Genomic DNA, 25,244 nt, shown 5'->3' with positions numbered 1-25,244 from the left:
AACTTCTCGATGTTTTGATTAAAGCACCCTCCATAGTAGAAATACTAGTATTGATATCTTTCATGAAGTCATCCTTTTTCAAATATTCCAATAACCATCTCGTGTTTGATAAACATTGGATTACTCTGTTCATGAAACAGGTGTTACCAATATTTTTCAACTCATGTAGCCCAAAGGTTTTGTCTGAAGAATTTATTACTGGACAATTCAAAATATCTTTGAGAACCATTCCAGAATTTTGCTGAAAGACAGTATTTTTTTCATTTGCTTTTATTTTAAATCCACAAAGTGGTTTGTTATCACCCCTCTTTTCTTTATAAAGTTGCTTTTCAGAAACATGTAAATTTCATCAAGTTTTTTAGAATCAGGAAGAGTACCAAAAACGAAGCCGCTATTATTCTTTGAATGGCTATACTAGTTTTTTGAATGAGAAAAGATGTGGCTCTTGATCCGTGGGTTTCATTGGTTACCTTTTTTCCAATTTCATTGATGAAAGATAAGGCTTCGGAGCCAAAAAACACCAAAAGTTCCAAAAGCTACTGGGCAAAAGATATAATCATTTCCGAAATTCTGATATTTCCATAGTTTGGAACTTTCTCCTAAAGGGGCAGTAGCACCAGTTTTGGCAGAAATATCAGGAAGATGACAAGTTGCTAATGTATCCACACAAGTAAAGTCCCAAACAACAGATTAACCGTTTTTCCATGGAACAAGTGTCATATCACCGGGCCGTTTTCCGTCGTCTCGACTTGTACCTATGGGTTCTAAAATAGCAGGAATTTTTGCTGAACTTAAAGCCCTTTTGATAAGATTGCACAATGGCGAGATAAACGACCAGCGCTAAAACAGCAGCTCAATCCATGAGTACCTGATTCATTCACAAATGCACCACATTTACAAAAGTGTTGTACTGTGTGTACCAAGTTGAAATCCAATCGCAAGTCTGAAAGAGTCGTCATCTAATAAAGTCCCAAGTGATGCTACAGGAACAGCATTTAACCAAGTACCAGATTCTTTCACAGTAACTGCGATGAAGTGAGCCTTATTTTTCAGAGTGTCAGAAGCTGTCTTCAGTAAAATATCAGTTGCTTGATCTAGTAATGGTTTATCCCATGTCCTCTGGTTTTTCATGTCTTCAATTTTCATTGTTTGGCCAGTTCTACATTCCCAAAGAGATATGCCCCGAATGAAAACACAATCAGATATTGGCTTTGGGTATTGTAAGATTATTTTCATCAGATTGGAAACACTGCAAAATGAGGACAGAAATGATGGCAAAGCGAGTGAAGTGCCTGAACGAATCCCTAATCCTCCTCTAGAAACTGGAAGTGATGCCTGTAACCAAGTTTCGTCTTCAAATCAACATGTTCCAAATTGATTTCGAACTGCACTTTTCTATCTCTAATTTTTTTTATTCTAGGAATAATTTGAAAGAAGAATGCGAAATCATTTATTGGTGATGGGAATTACAAAAACTTTTGATTAATTGGACTAGATTTTCCACTAATGAACTCCAATCGGTGCCATTTTCGGGTATAGCATTTGATCTAAACAACGTTTTCTGATTTCTGGCAAAGGTGCTCCATGACCTGGTCTACCCCAAAATCCATCCCATGTTGAAAAGTGGCGCCGACTGCTGTCAAATTCCTTGTCTTGCAGTTCCTAAAATTATTATTGAGTTTCAAAAATCATTATACAGCACTGAATCTTATTTTATATTCATGTTTCTTAAAATAGAGAATTCGTAAGTCGAAATTACGAGATCATTGTCAAAATTACCACTTGAGATAACAAAATATATGAATCTATGAGGCTAGTTTTTCTGATATGAATCACCCACAGAAGGTCATTACAGATATAGACTGGAAAAAATCTCACAAGAAATCTCTTCAATTTAGACATCAAACTTAGCTTGATGAATTAACAGTGAAATATATTTTTGAAAATGATTTCATCAACTTGCTTTGAAAAGACGCAGATAAGCCTTAATTATGAATCATGAAGACGCTTTCTATGGACTCGTCAGACAACTTTCCATATCAAAGATATACAAGACTCTTCACAGCAGCCAGTTGCAAAGCCAAACTTCGTTATCGACCGCCGATATGAGTCTGTCTTCCACTGCAGCTTCCACTGTTATAGTCCGGTCATTATACAATATTGAATTGACGGTCAAAGGTCAAAATTTCAGGTTTTTTGAGTTTTTATCGAAAACCGTGAGATTTATTATAAAAATACTCCAGATCAAAGTTGTAGATCTCAAAATTTTCTACAAAAACGTCTTCCACAATTTTTTCTGTAAGTATCACCGTTCCTGATATATCGCAATTATAATAGTCACGTTCTATGTAATATGCACACATTAGCCACGTATATACGCATTCAGGTACTTAAGCAAGTGAAAATCCCTGTTTTTTTCTCTTTTATGTATTTACCATATATGATATTCAGAAAATATACATTTACAGGACCGTCAGTCCCTTCGAAAATCCCCTCTATCTGTATGGCCTTGAATATCTGGCTACCTATTCTATTGTCCATGTGGCGTCGTTCATGTGCCTGCTTCTTTTAGTGTAAAACGTTCTGTTCGAATGAATATACGTATTTATGACAAGCGTCTACTATAAGAGTTTTTAGTGATTAATATTTGCTTTAAGCTTTTGACTGAAGGTGAAACTGTTGTGGTTAATCGTGGAATGCAAACTTCAATCGATGCAAGTGATGCGGGAAGTGATGAGTTTACTGAATATTTAAGAGGTCTAAAGTCCATTACAATCCACGTGGATTGCCGAAAATCATACACCCGGAAAACTTCATTTGCCGCAGCAAAATAACAACGTGAAGATGAACAGGCCAGTACTTCAAAAGTAAGTCCACCTCGTACTAGAGCACGAGTAAATGAGTTCAGCTTTAGTGTTGAAGAAAACTGCTTATTTTGTGGCGATGAAGCAGATGAACAGGCTGAGAAAAAGAAACCGCAGAGTCTTCGAAAAAAAATGTACAAAGTTTCTACACTCAAATTCAAAGAATCTATTTTGAAATTAGCTAAAAATCGTTATGATGACTTATCAAAAGCTGTCGTTGATCGTATTTGAATATGATGATGATCTCAGGAACGGTGATACTTATAGAAAAAAACCCGAAGACTATTTTTGTAGAGAATTTTGAGATATACAACTATACAACTTACGGTTTTCGAGAAAAATTTAAAAAACCTGAAATTTTCACTTTTGACCCCGAATAACTTTTGGAGCGCTCATGGGACAGATTGGAACTTTCAAATTTTCATTTTATCAGCAAATCCTCTCATTTGATGCTCATAATATAGAGGTGCATAAATATCACTCCTCCATGATGGTCCGTTTAATTAGATTAACAGTGACGTCATGTTATTTTTCGTCATTTTTTAGAAAACCCTTACATTTGATAATCATATTATGGGGGGTATAAAAACAGTCCGTCATCTTGGAATGTCCACCATATTGGATGTGAAATTGCATATGTTCATAATCATGCATTGGCATCTAAACTCAACACATATGCAAAATTTCAAATCAGTCGTTTGAGGATCAGTGGCTCAAAATGCCATAATCAGTATATCTGTTGAAAAAAAATCTGTTTGAATATGTCCTTCTGTTAAACAGCTGTCGCTTCCCCACAAATGACAACCCTCAGAAGTTGAGACTTGAGCGAGCTAAGAATTAACGAGATTTCACGTGTTACATGCATACAAAGAAAGTTAAATAAAAGCTTGTAATTGTGATAGAACAGTTATTTTCAACTTCTGTTTCATCATTATTATCGATACTTACCTTCATCAGTTGTCTTTTACGAATCATTTGTGCAGCAAGATCCTTCAAGTAGGCAGAGCCTTGTCTATTCCAAAGGCAAGTTCCTCTAGAATTAAAATGAATAACACGATCACATTTGTTCATTTCTCTATCAGTTTCCATGTTTTTATTCAAATACTAACTTAAAAAGAGCTATTTCGACTCCAAACACAATATTCAAAATGAAATCAAATTAAATCAGGTTTAATAGTAATTTACCCCATTTTCTTCTCTGACGTAACATCGGAACTACATAAAGGTATTCTATAAGGATATTTTCTGTCCTTTGCCAGCAAAGTTACCAACTCAACTCCTTCATCCTTATCGTCAAATAGAGGAGAGAGTTTACGATTTCTACCGACAGGTAAAAACTGCTTACGTGTATCAACTTTAACTACTTTGTTGGGTGGTACAATTGTCATATTTTTGAAGTTATTATATCTTTTCATGTCTGAAAGTTTGTTCTTGATGGCTTCATTTTCTAAGTGCTTCAAAGTTTTTTCCGTTGACCAACCCTGAAAATACAACACTAGGATTCTGGTAATACAGAACAAAATTCAGTTTGCAGTTTATTCAGTTATTGTTACAGAAATAGATGAAATGTTTAAAAGTGATTGTCTATGTTTCTTGATAAATGTTGAAAATTTAGGTTGTCATTGTCTAAGAACAATCTTGACAAATTTGGAATCTAGGACGAGAAAAAGAAATTTAATGAAATAATGAAAATAATAAACATATTAGGACCAACATAATTTGATGAGTTAGTTGAAGATAGGAAATGAAATAAAAAAATTGGAAAAAACACTGCGTATGAAGTAAGCTAGAACGCTAAGTTGTAAGAAAAACAAATTATTGTAACCAAAAATGGAAAAAAATCAATTGGACTGGCAATACCATACAAAAATAAATATATTCAAAGAATCATAAAAAAATTAAAAAATCACAAAAATAAAAAGATTTCAAATCGAACTACTTCACAACCTTTCAACTGTTAGTATCCACAATCGTTTCTGGGTATAACTGACTTATATCCAATACTTCGAGCCCATAGTATTATAAATAAATCAACTGAGCGCTTTTCCCTTTCACCTGTTAGTTTTCGGATTCAGTGCATTATAATCTGTTTTCTGGCTTGATCAGAGCTGTTCATACGTTGCGAAAATCCACACTAGCATGACTAATTGCGTCATTGTTCAACATATACGAAGCTCCTTTGTATTAGTTTTGAACCAGTGTTTCTTTCGATTTACTGGATGAAGATGGGTATTTTCCAAGTGATCGCCAATACAAACTTTCACTGATGTGGTAAAAGCAATTCTAGTAGTCACTATCCGCATTTGGTAGCTTGGTTTTTGTGAGTCTGCTATGGATGGTTTTCCTGGATCTGGAACAGGTCCTATTGTTGTACTCAGACCCAATTATTCTCAGCCCCTTGGGCAGTTCGATGACGTAAGGAATAGAGTAACAATTCTGCTGAAGATCGTAGCTGTTATGACCCAGTTTCTCATTCAGACTCACCTACGTGTTACAGAGCTCTTCGTATTTCAAATTAATTCACGTGAAATTTTCGTCATACCGATATTCTTGAGTTATTATCTGTATTCTTCCACATCACGTCTACAAAGTGCTATTCTTTTTGGACTATTTTCAATATTGTGAATGTTATGGAAGGACTCGAAGTGTATATGTGCTGCATAAAAATCTCCAGCTCCGTATCTCTATGGTTTAAACCAGTGGTCGCCAACCTGTCGATCGCGAGCTACCGGTAGCTCGCGGAGGCAATTCTGCTGTCACAACGATTTCAATTTAAAAAAAACAAACTGCAAAAATCAGAGAAGCTTCCGAAAATTCCACAAAAAAATCTAATCGTCATAATATTAAACATAAACAGCGGCAACATTGCGGTGAGCGATCTGCCGCTGACGCCATCAAGCTAGAATCGGCTAGAATCGGCTAGAACCGACCAGCCGGACCAGCGCGTTAGTGTTCGAGAACGATCTGGATTGCTTTGAACGGGATAAATACGCACGGCGCGGCGACATTGCACTTAGTTTAAAACTGAACGCGTAACCAACGTCCAGCGGTTGGGTTAGTAGAGAACAACAAAAATAATATTATGGCAACCAGTTGTAAGAAGGTAAAGACATACCACTTTCATTCGGAATGGAAAGAACAATACTTTTTTACAGAAGTTAAAGATAAAAATGTGTGTTTGTTATGTAATACGTCGGTCTCCGTTGCTAAAAAAGGAAATATTGAGAGAAATCATAAAACTGTACATTCTAATTTTGAAAAATCATTCCCACTACATTCTGCCGCCAGAAAGGAGAGAAAGGAGAAACTGAAACAGTTAAAAAAGCAGTTAATTGGACAACAATCAATATTTTTAATAACAGTCGACAAAAATAAGGCTGCAACTGAAGCATCGTACCGTGTGTCCCAGATAATTGCACAAAAAAAGAAACCTTATGAAGACAGGGAAATGATAAAAGGCGTTTTTAGAAGCTGCTGATTCGTTATTTGCCAACTTAAGAAATAAAGACGAGATAGTTTCAGCTATAAAATCTATGCAACTTTCTGCTAATACAGTGATGAGACGTGTAGAAGTAATGAGCAATGATATTTTTTACAGTTAAGAACTGACTTAGATAACTGTGTTAATTTTTCACTTCAACTGGATGAATCAACAGATGTCGTTGACACTGCCCAGATTGCCGTGTTCGTCAGGATGGTTTTTAGTGATTTTACGATTAAAGAAGATTTTTTGAAGTTCATTCCACTGAAAGGACACACTACTGGACATGAGTTGTTTTCTCATTTGAAAAATATTATTTCTTCCGAGAAAATGCCAATATCGAAAATGGTAGGCTTGACAACCGATGGCGCTCGAGCTATGGTGGGTTGTGATAAGGGTCTGGTGGCGTTATGTCGTAAAGATGAAACTTTTCCGCAATTTCTCTGTTACCACTGCATTATTCATCAGCAAGCATTATGTGTAAATTTTCTGAAACTAAACAACGTTATGAAACTGGTGGTAAAAATTATGAACAAGATTAGAGCTCAAGCGTTTCAATTATTATTCAGAACCTTGGCCGATGAAGTTGACTGTCAATACGGGGACCTACTCCTTCACTCTGAAGTCCGATGGTTAAAAGGACGGGTGCTGAAACGTTTTAATGATGTCCTATCTGGCATAGTTCAATTTTTCAAACAAGCGATGAACCGACTCCGGAACTAGAAAATTCAATCTGGCTTAGAGATTTTGGTTTTTTCGTGGACATTACAGAGAAATTAAACGAACTCAATTTGCAGCTTCAGGGGAGAGACAAAGAACTAGCTGAAATGATTTCTGACATAAAAGCATTTATCAAAAAGCTGGAGTTTTGGGAACAAAACCTAATTAACAGCGATGCCAAGCATTTTCCTATTCTTTCAGAAAAAATATATCAGAAACCTTATGACAACAAATATCATGTAGAAATAATTTCTACCCTGAAGAATAACTTCAAAAATCGTTTTAAGGATTTCAATGAAATGACTTTAGTAGCGCAGTTTGTTGTTTCACTTTGGCGAAGACATCGCTGCAACAGAAATGGAAGTCATTGAGTTTCAAAATGATTTAGCCTTAAAATCGTTAGTCCCAAGTACTGAATGTATCTGGCCTATTGTAAGTAAAGACAAATATTCAGTTATATGCCGTGTTGCCTTGAAAGTGAAAGCATTATTCAGTTCAACCTATTTGTATGAATCTTCTTTTTCCAATATGAAGTTTATTAAGAACAAATATCGCAATCGACTTACAGATGAATATTTGGATAATTGTATTCGAATGGCTGCATCAAATTATACTGCAAACATTAAAAAAATTATCGATGAGTCTGAGTGTCAGCCTTCTCATTGAACGTGCTTTTTTATTTTTCAATGTTTATGTTCATGATAGTGCGTTACTTTTTTGTTGTTATTATTAACTATTTTTAAATCATACGTGACATGCCGTTGTGGCTGGATAAAAGTTTGTGTTTATTTTTCAAACACCTTCGTTTGATAGGTAGGAATGTAGCTATGAACAAGTACGTACTAGTAATATTAGTTATTTTGTTATTAGTTTATTATTAGTACCTATGTATTATGTATTACCGGTTAAATAGTAAAATAAATACATAACTGTGGATTATTTCATTTACGTTGCGTTACATGGCTTCCGTGTGGGTAGCTCACTGTTGATTCCAAAATTAACAAAGTAGCTCAACACATTGGAGAGGTTGGCGACCACTGATTTAAACCATAGAGATGTCGTCATCGTTTCTCGAGCAGAAAGTAACGGTCCAATCGACAGAGTTTTTAACTAACGCTAATTGAAATATGTTGATTCTTATATTTTTATCAATTCTCTCTTTTTTTTCAAATGAATTCTTTTTTTTATAAATTCTTTTTTAGTTGATGAAATCTGAACATCTGATACTATCTAGATAGAAAAGGTACTTCCAAAAGTTATATAGGTAAAATTAATTTTTTTTTCTAGAATATATGTGTACCTCATTTTTCAACATTCACTTATACAGTGTGATCAAACTTCTTCTTTGTTGAAGACACGAGATCGGTCAAATTAGAGAACTACTAGTATATTTTATGCTGATTGAGAATTGATCATCGCGTTTTCAATAGATTGAAAAAACACCCTTTATATTCTACCTCAAGCAATAGCCAACTATTTTATACGGTCGAAAATTAATTATGGATTTTATCCTCAAACCAAAGATAACAGAGTTAGGTTGCGCCTAATTTGACAATAAGTCAAGTTTGTCATGAAATTTAAAATTCGAACAAAATAATACTTATCAGTTTCAATATTTGCCATTTAACGTATTTGTTTTTACCTCATTTCGAAAGGAAATGTGAATTAATGGATTCAATGTAAACTGTCACTTTGACGTTTATGAAAATCTATCTCTTAAGTTGTTGATTATCGTGTCAGTTCATTCTGATTTTCAATATGGTTCTAATTCATTTGGAAAAACGTGATATGCTTGAATCATAGAGCATACTATTCCAGAATTTCAGGTCGAATAAATTTTTTAATATTATATAGAAACGTCAGGTCTCCCAATAGTAGTTTTTACAATGTCAACAGATGACCTATAGTGAAGTTTCTCAGAACCATATCAAAATAGTTTTTTGATAATCTCAACTTAGTTTATCGTCAAAGATTGTATTTTCATCAATATAGTGCGCCTTCACATGATAATCGAATTGACCTTTTCAATGATCGTTTCATTGCTACTAGACGACCAAATCATTGGCTTCCCCATTCTCCGGAGATAACACCTATAGATTTTTATTTCTGGGTTTTTTGAAAAACGAGGTATATAAAAATCGGGTAGATAGTATCGATATCTACATAGCGATAACAAATACCATCGATGATCGTACCATTTCAAAGGCTACAAGGAAGGTTTTCAAGTGTGCATAAAATGTATTGAGCAGGGATGAGATATATTCGAACATTCAATTCAAGTTTGTACAATAATTTGAATATTAAATATTACACTCTATATTTTTGGTTCTAGGATAACATTCAATGAATTAAGTTAAAAATATATAGGCTGTCTTATTTAAAATAAAAAAGCAACGTTCAATAAGGCAATTGAACGTTGATCAGCAGAAAAAACACCACTAGTTCTCTAATTCAACCTAACTCGTATTTTCGACAATCAAGAAGTTAGCAATAGTGCCGACTTGAGTTTCATCACACTGTATATTCCCGCATACTGACAATGTCTCTAAGTCTATCAATAAGCCACACTAAATGTGTAGCGTACCAATGATTTCAGAAAATTCAGGCCTATTGTATTAGGTTTTCTCCACTGTCTTCCACCAGGTCCATGCCATCCCCAAGGAGGAGACTTCAAAAACTTCAAAATCATTACAAAAAATGCCTCCCTCGTAAAAAGTCACTTACTTGTTGTTGATGAAACTTTCGGAATTCTGCTTTCTCCTGTTTCTCCTTTTGTTTCTTCTCTTCTACTAGTTTATCTAAAGAAAATGGTGAGTAATATAAATTTATCATCGTATGGAAATGATTCTGTGTAGAAAGCTGAATGACTTTGAAAGATGGTAGTACTTCAACATTCAGTATGAAACAAAAACTCTAACCATAAGCCATAACAAAAGAAAGGGGTGATTGAAACGTTGGTTTCTAAAAATGCTTTCAAAGGGAATGTGTACAGCAAAGGAGAATTCGAGCAGGATATACGACCCAGGAGAGTGAAGGCTAAAGTAATCCCAGCTAGGATAGTCAAGGGAAAAGCATCCCTTCTCTATGTGGAAAAAGTTACAGAACGAAATGGAAGAATCTCAGAGAAACACGACGTGAAACCAATATTTACTATCAAAGAAAGTATAAGGTTAGCTAAGAACCCCAGAGAGCCTTTAGCAATACCAGGATTATACGGCTTGTAGCTGCGGGTCGGTCTACATTGGAATAATGAAAAAAAAGTATAGGTACACAACACAAGAGAAATTGTCGCCTCTCATTCGAAGAGAAGCAATAGCAACTCAATAACACGGAAAAATGTCAATAGAAAAGTAAAATGAACAGATCAAAATCTGGCTACCTGTTCTCACAGGTACACAAACAAGGTCAGATAATCCAATCAAGAGAAACCACGCCTATTAATGATGATATAAAATCAGGGTCAAATATGATCATCGTAGTTGATGCGACCGAAACGATGCAACAACAACCCAAGCGCCATCTCGGGCACTGCGACCGTTACCTCATCGCCTTTGATAATGTCTACCGCAGTAGTAGACGTCAGGCATAAAACCTTACAGAACACAACCAAAAAAACCCGGAAAATAGGTTCAATAATTATCTACTGAAGTCAGGGAATTATTTAAATTTTTATTTTTGAATTTGGATTTCAGTAATCTTTCTACACCTTCACTGCCTTCCTTACCATACTGGCCATAGTAGCTCCTTGCAAAGGAGGGTGCTGCAAGTAGATTAATTGGACCAGAACCTGTCATTTGCATCGCTTAAGGCTTTGCCAACCAAACATTGAACACCTAGATGGTAAGAAGATTTATGGACCTCTGGCAAAATCTTCCAGGATTGGCTCACTCCAACTACGATGTCAATCAGGCCTTCTCACAGGTCACTGTCATCTGAATCAGCATATGCAGAGACTCGGACTGTCGGAAGACAGTGTGTGTCGCCTCTGGAAAAAGATGAAACAGCAGAGCACATACTTTGTGCCTGCCCTGCTGTGGATTGATTCAGGTTTTCAGAGTTTGGTAGATCCGCACTCTTATCATCTGACCTGAAAGACTACTCAGCATACAAACAAATCAGCTTCGTTAAAAAGCTGTACTCATTTTGTCAAGTATGAATAGGTTTAAGCCACAATTAACACTTGCGAGTTGCGGTGGAGGGTCGAATAGATACACTCACTTGCAACGTAACCTAACTTCCACCTTCATAATAACCTATTTATAATCCACAATATTTGTTGACCCATTTTGTACGTGATTTATATGGAATTGTGCCAGGAATTCACAAGAAACATGTTACTGGCCTCTGCCTGTTTGTTTTTGAATGTGTGTAGTTTGATAAAACAGATAAAATATTAGTCTTTGAAAGCAATCAGGGGACTCAGGGAAAGGTTGGTGTATCGAACTCAGATTTTTTTACAAAGGGTCATTATTACTTTCAACATTTGGATTTATGCCAAAGATGAAGTACGTTTGTTATGAGGGGACTTTAAAAAGATATTTACTATTGAAAAAAGAACAATCAAATATTTTTTCACTGTACGCATCAGACCTCGAAAAACAGTTTTTGTTTTTGTAATGTAACACAGATGAACTTCTCTTGAAAAGCAGCTTCATGAGATGATATTTGGAACCAAGCGGTTGATTAGAACAAAAATAACGATAAACAATGTTTTATTCATTACAACCAACTTCTCCAGAAAAAATTAAATTGTAGATTTGTAGTTGATATAAATTTGAGTCAAATTAATATCTTCAGGAGACCTCTCCTATTGAGAGTATCAAATGGAGAGATTTTCATTATGGTAATTTGTCTGGTAGTTTCAATCTTGAAAGCGTGAAAATTATTTTCTTACAAAAAGCTTCATAAAAATTATTGATCACCCTCATATGGAAATGATCTACATAGAAACTTTCATTATCAACTATCAGGCATTCGGTATCGATAGAACCGAAAACTTTTGGTGGAATATATGAAAATCATTAAAATCTGTATCCAAAAATTAATAAACTATTGTTCTCAAAATTTTAATCCCACATTATCTCTGTATAATTACCATTGAGCAATAAGTTATTTTGTGGTTCAGAGAATTTTGTCAGAAGAAAATTCGAAAAATCTGTTCTGGAAACATGTTTTTGTTTGTTGTAGAGATTATTCTTCATGGAGAAAATGAAATATAGGGTGTTTCAGTTGAATAAAAAAATTATTCTCATGGATATTTTGAAAAAATAAAATATTTACTCAACCATCCCCGGTTGATCTACTCAATCGGGGACGGTTGAGTAGATCAACTTGTCGGCATTAGTTTTGGCTTGACTTCTGGACTGAACTACATGAATTTCAAGTACTTTCCTGACGGAATTAACCTAACTTTGATAATTCACGCTTCTTTTCGTAAACATACATCTTGGTGTAATGTAAATTGATATCCCAAACTTGTCCACGAAAAATTTTTCAATAGCCTCTTTCCTTCACCTCCAAGTTTTGATTGAAGTTCGATGTGGTACATGCAATTTATATGTGAGTGCGCATTATACAGAATCAAAATCAAACCAATCCATACCTAGATCTTTTTTATATTCTTGCTGATCTTCTTTGTTCGTTTTATACCTCAGAGTATTATCTACACATCGCCGGAGATCTTTACTACCGAACTGAAATCTCAAAATAGGATCTTCACGTGTTCTTGTTATTTGCTTTCCCTTATTGAAGACTGGCGCTCCACCACCACCTCTTCCTGAATCTAATGTTCCAACAAATCGTTTCGCCTGGAAAAAAAAAAACAAAAAACAATATCAATACCTCTGGAGAGACAATACATTGGATTTGGAATATGTTGCATTTCAAAGTTTTAATAAAATATTCCTAAACTTCCACAATAAATAGATATATGATTCATTATAGAAAATTTACTGACTAATTGGAATTACCTAGCAATGATCAGGAATATTTCAGGACTCTCCCAAATATTCCAGGCTATTCCCGAACATTCCACAACATTCCAGAATGTTCCGAGGTGTTGTGGAATTCAGGGAAATTGTGAATACTTTCGAATATTTTCGAATGTTCTAAACTATTGTAGAACTTCCTACAAGCCAAAACTTCCAGTCCTTATATTTTCAAAAGCACGTCCTTTGAATAAAAACGGGAACTTTTTTCATGGACAAGCTGGTGCCCATGACAGAAAAATCTAGACATATATTTTCCGGTATCCTTCCGAAACCATCTCAGGTCGCTAGTGTTTGATAAAAGTGACTTTTGTGAAATCTCTGAACAGTTTTTTTACATCAGATCATATTATATAATCGTTACTATTGTGTTGAAATTAGCTGATTTCAATTTCCAATCCTAAAGCAATTCACTAAATCGAAAAGTGAAAGGTGATTTGCCATATGGCATTTTCAAAATTAACCAGTCTATCACCAGGTTAGTTGAGTTTTGAAACAGAAAACGGTATTTCTGTTTCGTCATCATTGATAGGTATTTTGGAAAACTTGTCAATTGTTTTAGTTTTCTATTTCTTTCTATCTACGTGAAACTCACATTCAAATAATCCTTATTGGGAAATAGTTCCTCCAGTCGAAGGTTGCGTAAACCCCTAGGTTTAGCATCCTCCCCTCTCCCCCAAGGCCAGTATCGCTCTAACATATCTCTCATCTGAAAAAATTAATATTTTCTTTCAAAGGAACTCTGCAACAAGAAACGTATATATAGAAAAATTGACGTTCATTGAATCCCTACTGAACAATTGGTAAGTATATTGTAACTCTATTCACGTAAGGCGTAGGTAGTCTCAAAACATTGGAGCGTCCTGTGACAGTTGCAACTTAGCTCCCGGTGTGGAGGAAAAAACTTTTGGCATCTATGTTAGTATACAATAATCTATTTGCTTCTCATCTTCCGTTTTGCTAATTCTCGGTATTGTTATTGCAACAGGCGTAGAATAACTATATTTATTTGAAATTTCAGAATTCAAACACAATTTATGTTTTTTCGACATTTATTTGAGAAATTCCTTCTTTAAATTCGGAAAATTGTGAATCATGACTGAGGCAGATTAGGTTGGGAGGTTAGGAAAAACAGGTTGAAATTTTGGGTTTCAAATTGGAATTCCCAAATTACATTGTAGAAAGTGAGGTTAAGTTCCAACTGTCGTGAGACACTGTATAAACATAACATTATCTGAATCATATTTACGTCTCGGAGAGTAAATATAAAATTTTGAGTATAGGAAACAGCGTCATATTAACATCTTGAAAAATATGCATGAGAAAGATGAATAAATACAATTATATCATTCGCCACTTCCCAGTATATTTATATTACACACAACTTTAAAATTTTTACAATCATGAATATAATGTGAAAAATGAACTCCACTTCACTTTGAACCTACGACCTACTAATTACCAAACCTTAGGTCTGCGGTTTGGTAATTAGTAGGTCGTAGGTCGTAGGAAAAATTCATGCCTTTTGTAGAATAGCGAAACCATGTTTTGGGCGTATTATATAGAAAGATTCAAAGCATTCAGAATATATGACTTAGTGAGTTAATATTAATAAATACTTTTGTTAAACCTTCGTACACCCGTGGGTTGGGCTATCTATCTGGCACGTCCCCAGGTGGCGGATAGGGGAACAGCTAGGGGACTGGGGGCCCTGTTCGGGAAGCCAATATGTGGCCTTACGGACGGAAGGCAGAAATAAGTAGGCTCACCCTACTTAAAGTCCCCAAAAGCTTTTGCGAAACATGCCATCGTGGACCAGCCAGGTGTAAAGAATCGTGCCGACAGCTGAATGACCGCATGGTGATATGCGATTACGAACGATCTCCTTGGGGAACCGGGCGAAACCTCATTGTAATCAGCCTTCCTCTGGTAATACGGGGCTCTGCCAGAGGTGACCAACTCTTCCCTTGCTACTCGTGGGAACACACATATATGAAACAAACAAAACAGACACAACAAAAACCAATCGCGACAGAAGTGCTCACCTCAATCTATGGCGGTGGCTGGGAATGAACAGAAATGTCCACCCCAATCTACCGCTCGGAATGAGACTGGACATTGCAGATCACCTCGTGATCTGATACAAAGGCGACGCATTTGCGACGCCGAGGCCAAAAGGAGAAAGAGAGCGAGAGAGGCAGGACTGGCAGCAACTATAAGTGCACCCACCTGGTCTCCCCTGCAGGAAACGCCATCACTTGAACACCTCCACTAGGGTAACCCCAGGAAAGTTGAAGAAGCTGCGCAACGACACTAATGTCGCTGCACCTTCCAAAACCTTCGCGGAGGCCGCCGTGAGATACCTCAAGGTTGCCAAAGGGAATGTGTGTTCGGCCAGTCTTAGCCTAAACCTGCCGATATAAAGGATATGTTTCCTAGTGACCTGTCCACCTTCCTGGAAAGGACAGGATGGACGATGACCTAGGAGGACATATCCTCGGGAGGATGTACAATGGGTCACATGTGGCCTAAGTGCTATGGGTATACTCACTCTCCCTACTACATACATACATACCGCCGTACTCGTGTACGGGGGTATGTATGTATGTATGTATAACATGGGGGGATGGGGTAACATTTGAAAACTTGATATCGGCGTATTATCCAGCGTCAACTAACATTATAGTAAAACTAGAGTAAAATTTATTGAAATATCAGTAAGGGTGATAAGTAGAATTTGGAACCTCTGACGTAAAATGAATCTATTAACACTTTTTCCACACCAGAACAGAAATACTCTGTCTCTCTTTTACTCTATCTATCTCTCTCGATGCATGTTTCAGTCATTTCCTGATGAATCCAACTTGGTTATCGAATTGCACATCAAGAGACACTATTTTTGTTCTGGTGTGTGAAAAGTGTTTTTAATAGAATCAGGAAGTGTTATCAAAAAAAAGGTTTTTAACCTTTTCAGGTCAGCTCTTATAAAATTATCTGAAACAAACAACCTGAGTTGAATAAATAATTCTTCAACGTGATGATTGTAGTTTCAATCAATTTGTAAGTAAAGAAAGATTTTGTCTGCTGTTTGGGATCCATCTGACAGAACCTTAGTATAAGTGAGCATGGACATTATTTTGAGATTTAGAATATACATTTTTTCATATTTGAAGTAAGTATTTGGTAGAACTCCAAACATCAGGAATATGATATTTCGTATCTCATGATTTTTTGTACGCTAATGAGAAGGTGTATTTTTTCAATAATTGAAAAGTCTGTATGTCAACAAAACGGGAGTGTTATGTTTTCGTACAAAAAGGAATATCAACAAAACTGAAAAGGGTATATTTTAGGGACATTAATTTTTGGGAAAAAATATTTTGGCTTTCTACTTCTCCATCTTGAAACAAAAAAATGTATGAAGATGGAGAAGTAGAAAGCCAAAACCTTTCTTTCGCGAAACTCAACAAATATTTGAATTAAGAAGTTTTGAAAACATCATTTCGGAAATGCAAAAAAGACTATTTTGGTTCTTTATAAAACGGCATATATATTATGTGTTTCTGAAAAGTCTACCCTGTTTTTTTCCATGGCATAGGGGGTCGAGTGATACATCATTTTAAAGGTATTTTGTCCCTCTATTACCTCTGTAATTTTTCACGAAATTGGTTCATTCGTTATTGTCAAATTGAATGTTGAACTTTTTTTTTTAAAAAACCGAAAATTCGCTGTCTTTCATTTTAATGAGGAAATCAGAAACAAATGATATCAGTGGAAACAAAATCAACGGATAAATTGTTCAAAATGACCTCCACCTAGTTCATACAATAATAGAGTGTACTCTAGAAAGCGTTCCGTACATTATTCAAGGTGTCGGGAGTCAGCAATTGGCATTTGTAGGCTCAATAGAGTACACTTTCGAATTCAGGTGTCCCCACAGAAACAAGTCCATCGGTGTGAGATCAGGTGATGTAGCTGGCCACTTCACTGGACCCCTTCTGCCGACTCAACGCATTGGAAAACGTTCGTTCAAAAAGTGTCTCACTCGAACATCAAAAAGTGGGGATCCACCATCCTGCTGGAATGTTATTTCATTTTCTAGTAAATTATCATCATTTTCTAAAAGTTGTGTAATCATAGGATCTACACAGTCGTGTAATATATTTGAGTATGTGTCTCCATTGAGATAGCAACAATATGATTATCAAGAATGCCGGCCCAGACAGTCAATTTTTGTGGAGTTTATGAATGTGTTTCCATCACCAAATGAGGATTCGCGTCTCTCTAGTAACGACAATTATGTCTATTCACTTCGCCATTCAACATCAAAGAAATTTCATCCCAAAAACATGTATTGTATACCTAATAGGTTTGGATTATTGGTCAATTTCTCGCTGAACACCTTACAAAACTGAAGTCAACGATCAGGTTCATCTTCGTTCAATTCTTGAATTTGTAGGCTTTTAAAATCCGAAAAACACTAGTAGCTGATACACCAGACGCTCGAGCCACTTGTCTCGTAGATTGTAGATTATCTATTTGTACATGTGCTTAAACTGCAACTTCAACTCCGTCATTTCTGACAGGACGGGATACTTCATGTTTTCTGTTGTGAACAGAACCTGCAGTTCGAAATTTATCCATAAACTGTTTAACGTATTGATGGATCGCGTTGTGGTTTGGATGATTCGTATTATAAATTTTTGCAGCAACTTTAGCACATTCAGTATTTCGATAATAGGTTGCAAAATTTTATATTCTTTCTTCAGTAGAATGAACCATGTTGAAAAATATTGAACAAGGATGACTGAATAATAATTCGTGAAGAAGTGACAGTGGCCAACTATCTACTTTTTGTTCTGCTAGAACTATATTCAACAAAAACTACCAGTGCAGAAAAAACTAACAGTGTCGTCCATTTCAAAACTTTAACTATTAAATAAATGAATTCTACTAATCTAAAAGACCTGCGACTGAGAATTGTTCGGGAATGCTGATTTCTGACTCCGGACATCTTCAATAATGTAAGGAATGCGTTCGAAAATAGACTGTATTATTGTATGGAACTAGATGGAGATCATTTTGAACACTTTATCCGTTGATTGTGTTGCCATTGATATTACTTTTGTTGATTTCCTCAATAAAATGAGCGACAGCGAATTTTCTGTTTTTTTTAAATAAAATGTTCAATATTCAATTTCTCAATAACTAATGAACAAATTTCGAAAAAAATTACAGAAGTAATAGAGGAACGAAAGTTCTTTCAAATTATGTATTACTCGACCCCCCATGCCATTGGAAAAATAGGGTGGTAGTTACTGACCGCAGGGGGGTGAAATTTCGGGTATGATTTCCATATCAGAATCAGTCCCACTAGAAATAAAAATTGAAGTGTTTTTGGAATTTTAGATTACAAGTCCGTTTCTGACTTACAGGAGGGGTCAAGTTTTCGTTGGAACGCTCTGAATACGCTGTGTACACTTGTATACGTTTTAATATACCTAAGTTAAATACATGCCTTTCCTCAAATTGAAAAGCAAAAAGTGATTCCGCTTTTCTACAAAAGGCATGATTTTTTCCTTATAAGGTCTGTGGTTTTATAATTGGTAGGTCGTAGGTTTAAAGCGATGTGTAGTTTATTTTTCACATTATATTCATGATTGTTAGCATTGTAAGGTTGTGTATGATATAAATATAGTAGAAATGATATTGACTCATTTTTTTTCATGCATATTTTTCATGATGTTAATATGACGCTGTTTCCTATACTCAAAATTCACATCACCTTTTGTATATACTCTACAAGGCGTAAATGTGATTCAGATGCTGTTATATTCAAACAACACTGAAAGTAGAGATATCGTCTCAAAAAAAACGTAATATGGAAACGTCATTTTAATGCTGTCCGTCATGTTCAGAATAAAAAACAAAACAAAAACAAAAAATACCGTCTTGAGTTCTATTTTATCAGAAAAAATACTCTATTGATTCAAAATATCTAATCTCAGAGTTTTGCATTCATGAAATTATTGAGTTATATAAAATCAAATTTCTACAGGGACCTATCATGGAGTTATGTCATCAAAAATGTACGTCTTACATCGAAACATAAAAATATCTGATAAAAACAGATGAATCTGAACGTTCATTTAAAAATAATTAGAGTGCAAGTTTGAAACGGATTTCTACAGGCATATTATTTGTTGTTAGTCATATAGTTTTTGATTCTGCAATGACCTTTTGTCCATTTCGACATTTTTACAGATCATTATAAATAATCAGTTGGTACTACACCAACTAGCACGACTTCGACCTTTGATGAAAGATCCCGGAGGTGGAGAACGATGTACGTTATTGTCACGAAAACCATAAATAAATAATCTGCAACAACACCTCCCACGTCCTATCGTGAATGAATATATGACTCGTGGAAAAAAAAGTTAAAACAAATGATATTTGACGTTTTATGGAAGATCCGGAATTGAATTGATTCAATGAAGAATATTTTTCTCATTTCAATAACCTCTTTTTGTTCTTGAAGTTTCTTCTCGCTCTCGAACTGCCTCTGTTTTTTCCACAATTGCATTCCTTCTCTGATAACTCTATCTTCAAACGCTTTTCTCTCCATTTCTCTACTGGTCTGAACTGATTCATCCACTAGCATAATGGAAACCTGAAAATAATTGCATTCATCAGTTGCAGTGAATACTGATATGGTGTTTCTTAATAACATACTGATTTTTGCCTGAACTATTTTTAATCTTTTTTGAAAAAAACTAATTTTTTTCAAATTTGCTCAGGATTTTATGAGGATCTGGAAAGTGTTTTCTACTAAAATGAAAACAGTGGCGTATCTCTTCTCTCTTTGAAATATTCCAATGCATAAATACCTCTCAAAGAAAATTTCATTTCAATAGCAAATGACTCAATTGCAGAAGATGAAAACAAGAACATTTTTGGTCAAAAATAAGTATTCTGTTTCATTTCATTTTGATTCGAACAGTAGGTCATGCCAAAGCGACACTAGCCGGATAATTAACTGAAATTAACCAAGGCGCCGTTTTCGAATTTGGAAAAGCGTAATATGTTACAAATTTATTATCGGTCAAATCGGAATTCTAGAATTTTTAGTGAATTCCAGTGAATTCTAATGAATTTCAATAATATTGAAAAATATTGTTGTAATCTGGAAATTTTGGCCGGCGAACAAATGCTGAATAAAAAAATATTTTGCATTCTGCAAAAAAAATATCATTAACAATATATTAACTTCGGCATTGACAATTTTCCTTTAATTCAAGGTGAATAATTTACCTCCAAAGCGAGACTGTATGCTGACGATCTTGTAGTTTTTGCTAGAGGAAACAATGTCGTCACCATTCAAAACCACTTACAGAATTTCCTCAATAATTTACAGAAATGGTATTCTTCAACTGGATTGAAAATATCTCAAAAAAAGACCAAATGTATTCATTTCTCTAAAAGAGCCAAAGCAACCCCTCCCAAACTACAGATATATGAACAAAATATTGACTTAGGACTTAGGACTGATATTTGATCAAAAATTGAACTGGAAACTCCACGTCCAATATTTAAAAATGGCTTGTCAGAATGGACTCAACCTCTTGAAAACAGTTGCCTCTCGAACCTGGGGTTCAGACTCCTCGATGTTAATGTTAATCTATAGATCACTGATCAGGTCTAAATTGGACTATGGGGCAATAGTATACAACTCTGCCAAAAAAATCCATATTAAAACAACTGGATACCATCCACAACAACTCCATCAGAATTATGCTCGGAGCTTTTTGTACAAGTCCAATGGAAAGCTTATATTGTGAAGCAGGTGAATCATCATCAGCGAACAGAAGGAAGCTTATGACCCTCACCTACGAAGCATCCATCATATCCAATCCAGAAAATCCGGTACACCACAATGTAATAGCACAGAGATTAAAAAATATTTTTGCAGAAAAAATCAGAGCAGACCCTCCTTTTCAGCAAAGATATAACCAGTATCTTTCGAGTCTCCAACTCAAACAACCAAGTATTTTCTCAACTCCAATACGCCCAATACTCCCCCTGGATAATCCCCGGAGCCAACATTGAATATGGACTGCTACAACTCGACAAAAAGAATACAAATCCCAGGATGTTCAATGTAGCATTCAACCAACTTCTGAAGCAATACGAAGACTTCTTTCCATTATACACTGATGCATCTAAAATGGAAGATAGAGTAGGAGCAGCTTTCACCAGCTCTGATTTCAGCTGTTCATTTAAATTTTCGAAAGAAAACACCATTCTCACAGGTGAATTATATGCTATTTGGAGAGCATTAAAGTACATGGAGGAAAAGAACGTCCCAAAATGCCTGATTGTCACAGATTCACTGAACGCTTTCGAAGCAATTACACAACTATACACCAATCATCCCATCTTGCATCTCATAAAACAGTCTCTCCACTCAATACATCAAAAACATATTTGCATCCAGTTTATGTGGGTCCCTTCACATATAGGCATAGTTGGAAGTGAAAGAGTTGATAAACTAGCGAAAGAAGCAATTACTAACCCGCTAACAGATACTGTGTCACTTGCTGTTCATACGGATCTGAAGTCTCTATACAAGCAAACGATCATCAACAGTTGGCAATCACAATGGAATAGTTCGTCAGCAAAACTTCATGAGATAAAACAGTCAGTATCTCCTTGCAAAAACAACCCCAATGAAAGAAAAGCCCAGGTCATTTTCTCTCGTATTCGTCTAGGCCACACTCGTCTCACCCATGGATATCTACTACCTGAGGAAAATCCCCCAGTATGTGGAAGTGTGTGATAGTCTTCAAAGTGTCAAACATATTCTCACCGTGATATATCACAATGAAAGATAAAAAGACAAAATTATGGTTTCCCACCATCAATAAAGGATATATTAAGAGATTAATGTAATATCAACAATCTATTAGCTTTCCTCAGAAATATCAATTTGATATATACTCTCTAAGTTTTTTTTCCATGAACATGTAATATATCGACAAGTCGCTAATGACCCCAGAGGTCGATGCGACTGTAAATAAATAAATAATAGATGAAAATTCACCTCGAGGAAGGATCAGCACACTTGTCCCGTTATTCTATTTGCTATCGGCTGCAGATGCACATCTTCACCGCCATATCTTAATGAGGATCTAGAGGCGATTTAGATTTGGAGTGAAAGTAACTAGGTTCAATTCGATAACACGAAAACCCAGGCATCGGTTTTCTCCAGAAAAGTAAATCTCTCCGAACCGAATATAATAATGTCAGGACAGACAATTCCGCTTGATAAGTTTGTTGGGCGATGAAATGGATACCAATATGTCTTGGCACAATCATGTGGCTGGAGTTGCGAAGGCTGCTTCCCAAAAGCTTGTACATACCTCAGCAACTTTTGATGCTTTATAAAACTCATATCAGACCTTCTTTGAAGTATTATTCTCAAGTACGGAGCTTCGCCCCTAAGCATACCCTGAAGCTGTTGGATTCCATCCAGAGAAGAGCCATTCGCCTGATTGAAGAGACAAAAATCACTTGCAACCTCGATAGTCTGAAAGATCGAAGAAAGGTTGGAGGTTTGTCTCTCTTTTATAGATAATTTCACGGGAGGTGTTCAAGTGACTTGACACATTTGATCCCAATAAAAGCGATACATACACGACGGACTGTGGCTGCTCATCGTTTTGAGAATCAACTCAGTATATCCTGAACTTTACTGTTCAAAAACTCTTTCATTTGGAGAACTGAGTTTATGTAGAATAGACTTTCTGTGAACGTTTTTCCAAATGAATTAAATCTAGCGATTCAAATCCAACGTGATGAGAGGTAATACTTCGAAACAGGTCTGTGAGGTGAGAGATAATTCATTATCCAGCAAGGTATTAGCCGAGGAAGTAGTCGTTTTCCGGCAGACATTTAGCGAACCTACGGTGTAGGTACTTTGGTTTTGATGAATGTTTCAAGATTTTCTTTCGAAATATTTATTCTCTTATATAAAAAATTATGAACTACCTCTTGAAATCCAGCATGTTTTTAAGAAACATGCTGTAGGTATACAATTTTTGATTCCAAAAAAACAAAACTTTTATGTCGGATAAGGGCAATCTTCGGTCAGATTGAAAATGTCCATCTCGAATAAATCGATGTGGCAATGTTAAGTCCGTAATTTTTATTGAAAACCAGATCTGAAATAATGTGAATGAATTGAATGCGTCATTGAGTAGTGGCTATATTTCATATGCTGCAAGAAAGTGCCAAAAATTGATATTGTTCAAAACTGTCCCTAATAATTACGTGAATCCTTTTGGAAAATTAATTAACCTTCGAAATTATATAAATTCTAGGAATTTATATTTTAATATTGGAAAAATCTTTCAAGAGTTTGAAAGAAGTGACTTAAATGGAAAATTTATTGTGAATTGAACGGTAATTAATCATTGAAAAATGTCTATTCAGTAGATACAATTAGACTATTTTTTTTATTGAAATGCAGAAAAATCTTTAGAGCGCTATGAAAAAGATGTATGAGGGGGACACCATTCACGTTGGATTCTAACCACAATAGATTACATTCATTTGTAAAAACCGTTTCGGAAAGTTCATTCCATTGTTTTTGTTCTACGAGTGAGACTTTTTGAAAATTAATTGAATAGAACTGGCCGATATTTGATGAAAATCCATATCAAAACTAACTAATACTCATTATTGTATGATTTTCACTATAAAGAGTTTTACAAAAATCGCGACACGTATTTCGCTATACAATAGCTTTCTCGAGCGTGAAATGAAAATTGTTTCTAAATTACAACTTTTTTATTCTCTAACATATTACCCAACATATTATCTACTTGTATGCCTACTTTCGAATGAATGTGTATAAATTATCATGTGGATCATGCACGATGTTTAAAATATGTCAAACTGTAAGAACGTTCAAAGCCCGCATGAAGTAACACAAAAATAGTTTCCAGAATGAAAAAATGATTTCCATATATGCCACTCATTCAATCACAGAGGGACATGAGTTCAACCATGAATTCAAGCCCCTCCATTTCCAGAAGAAAGGTTTGAAACTTAACATGTTGGAAAGTATGGAAATAAACAAATTCAAAAACTCTCAATTCGCCATTATTGAATCAGTTCATTTTCAGTTAGGTATATTTACGGTACTTTTGGAAATTTAATTTATTCATTACTTAATGAATTCATACCTGACCATTCCAAGTAGATAATTTCATTAGAAAGTAGGCATACAAGTAGGTAATATGTTAGAGCATAAAAGCTACTGTATAGCGAAACACGTGTCGCGGTTTTTGTAAAACCTTTTATAATGAAGAGTATCAATTAGTTTTTGAAATTATTTAGTTCAAAGTGTGTCATGTTCAAACTAGAAACTAGGGGCAACTGTAGTTTGTCACATACTTCTGACATATACGGCTTCGTGAAATCGAACGGGCTGAGACAATCCAACACTTTCCGTGAAAGTATCTATGGAAAATAAATAAGTTTCCTTCGTTGTTCCAGATTATCAATTATTTTCCTTGGCAAATTCAATATTTTCAGAGGTTTAGAGGATAAGACTGTAGAATTTATTTGCCACTTCTCAATAATAAGAAAGTGCATCTGTTTTAAAATAAGTTCATTGTTACGGTAATTCATATAGGTATTTCCAGAAGCCAGACGACAGAAACATCTTACTCACCTTTTTTTCGTCAGCTTATTCACACAGGCAGCACTTATCGCGTGCAACAAAGTCACGACCTGATAGCAATAGGCATGTACTGAAAATGGCGAAATTCCTTCGGTCGCAGATTCCGCTAACCCTATAATAAGTTCTGCTCGTGACGGGCACCGAAGTCCACCCCCGGAGGAGCATACAACCCCCTCAGACGGTCCCCGAAATATGTCATTCCAATGGTATAGATGCACGAATAGTCTAGTCAACGAGGGAAGAGTTTTGAGGCCTCGTTTAAAGACAGTATGTTGATTTTCGGTTATGACAATTGTAATTATTCTCTTTAAATAAAGATTCCTGAAGGAAAATACACTTCTACCGATCAAAATGCAAATAGTAATAATATAATATTCGGTCTCAGGCTATATCAAATGACATAATGGTGTATTACGAGTGCTATATTACCAACTTCATCGCTC

The 25,244-nt window shown here is 35.4% G+C and overlaps 1 protein-coding gene across 1 annotated transcript; it reads right to left on the bottom strand.

Moving 5' to 3' along the window:
- Window positions 1–1,445: 1,445 nt before the first annotated feature.
- Window positions 1,446–24,872, bottom strand: LOC111513934 (uncharacterized). The gene is made up of 8 exons (XM_074177280.1): window positions 24,793–24,872; window positions 19,576–19,725; window positions 13,648–13,761; window positions 12,668–12,872; window positions 9,790–9,863; window positions 4,050–4,345; window positions 3,813–3,897; window positions 1,446–1,662 (listed from the first exon to the last, which is right to left on the bottom strand). Exons 2-8 carry the CDS (start codon window positions 19,714–19,716, stop codon window positions 1,504–1,506), a joined length of 1,074 nt encoding a protein of 357 aa, XP_074033381.1. The 5' UTR covers window positions 19,717–19,725; window positions 24,793–24,872; the 3' UTR covers window positions 1,446–1,503.
- Between the last annotated feature and the right edge of the window lie 372 nt (window positions 24,873–25,244).

Source organism: Leptinotarsa decemlineata, unplaced genomic scaffold (genome assembly GCF_025532065.1).
Source record: "Leptinotarsa decemlineata unplaced genomic scaffold, Ldec_3_MD MMD2_tig00002974_RagTag_RagTag, whole genome shotgun sequence".
In the NCBI taxonomy this organism is placed as follows: domain Eukaryota; kingdom Metazoa; phylum Arthropoda; class Insecta; order Coleoptera; family Chrysomelidae; genus Leptinotarsa; species Leptinotarsa decemlineata.
This window is presented reverse-complemented; position numbering and strand designations above follow the sequence as displayed.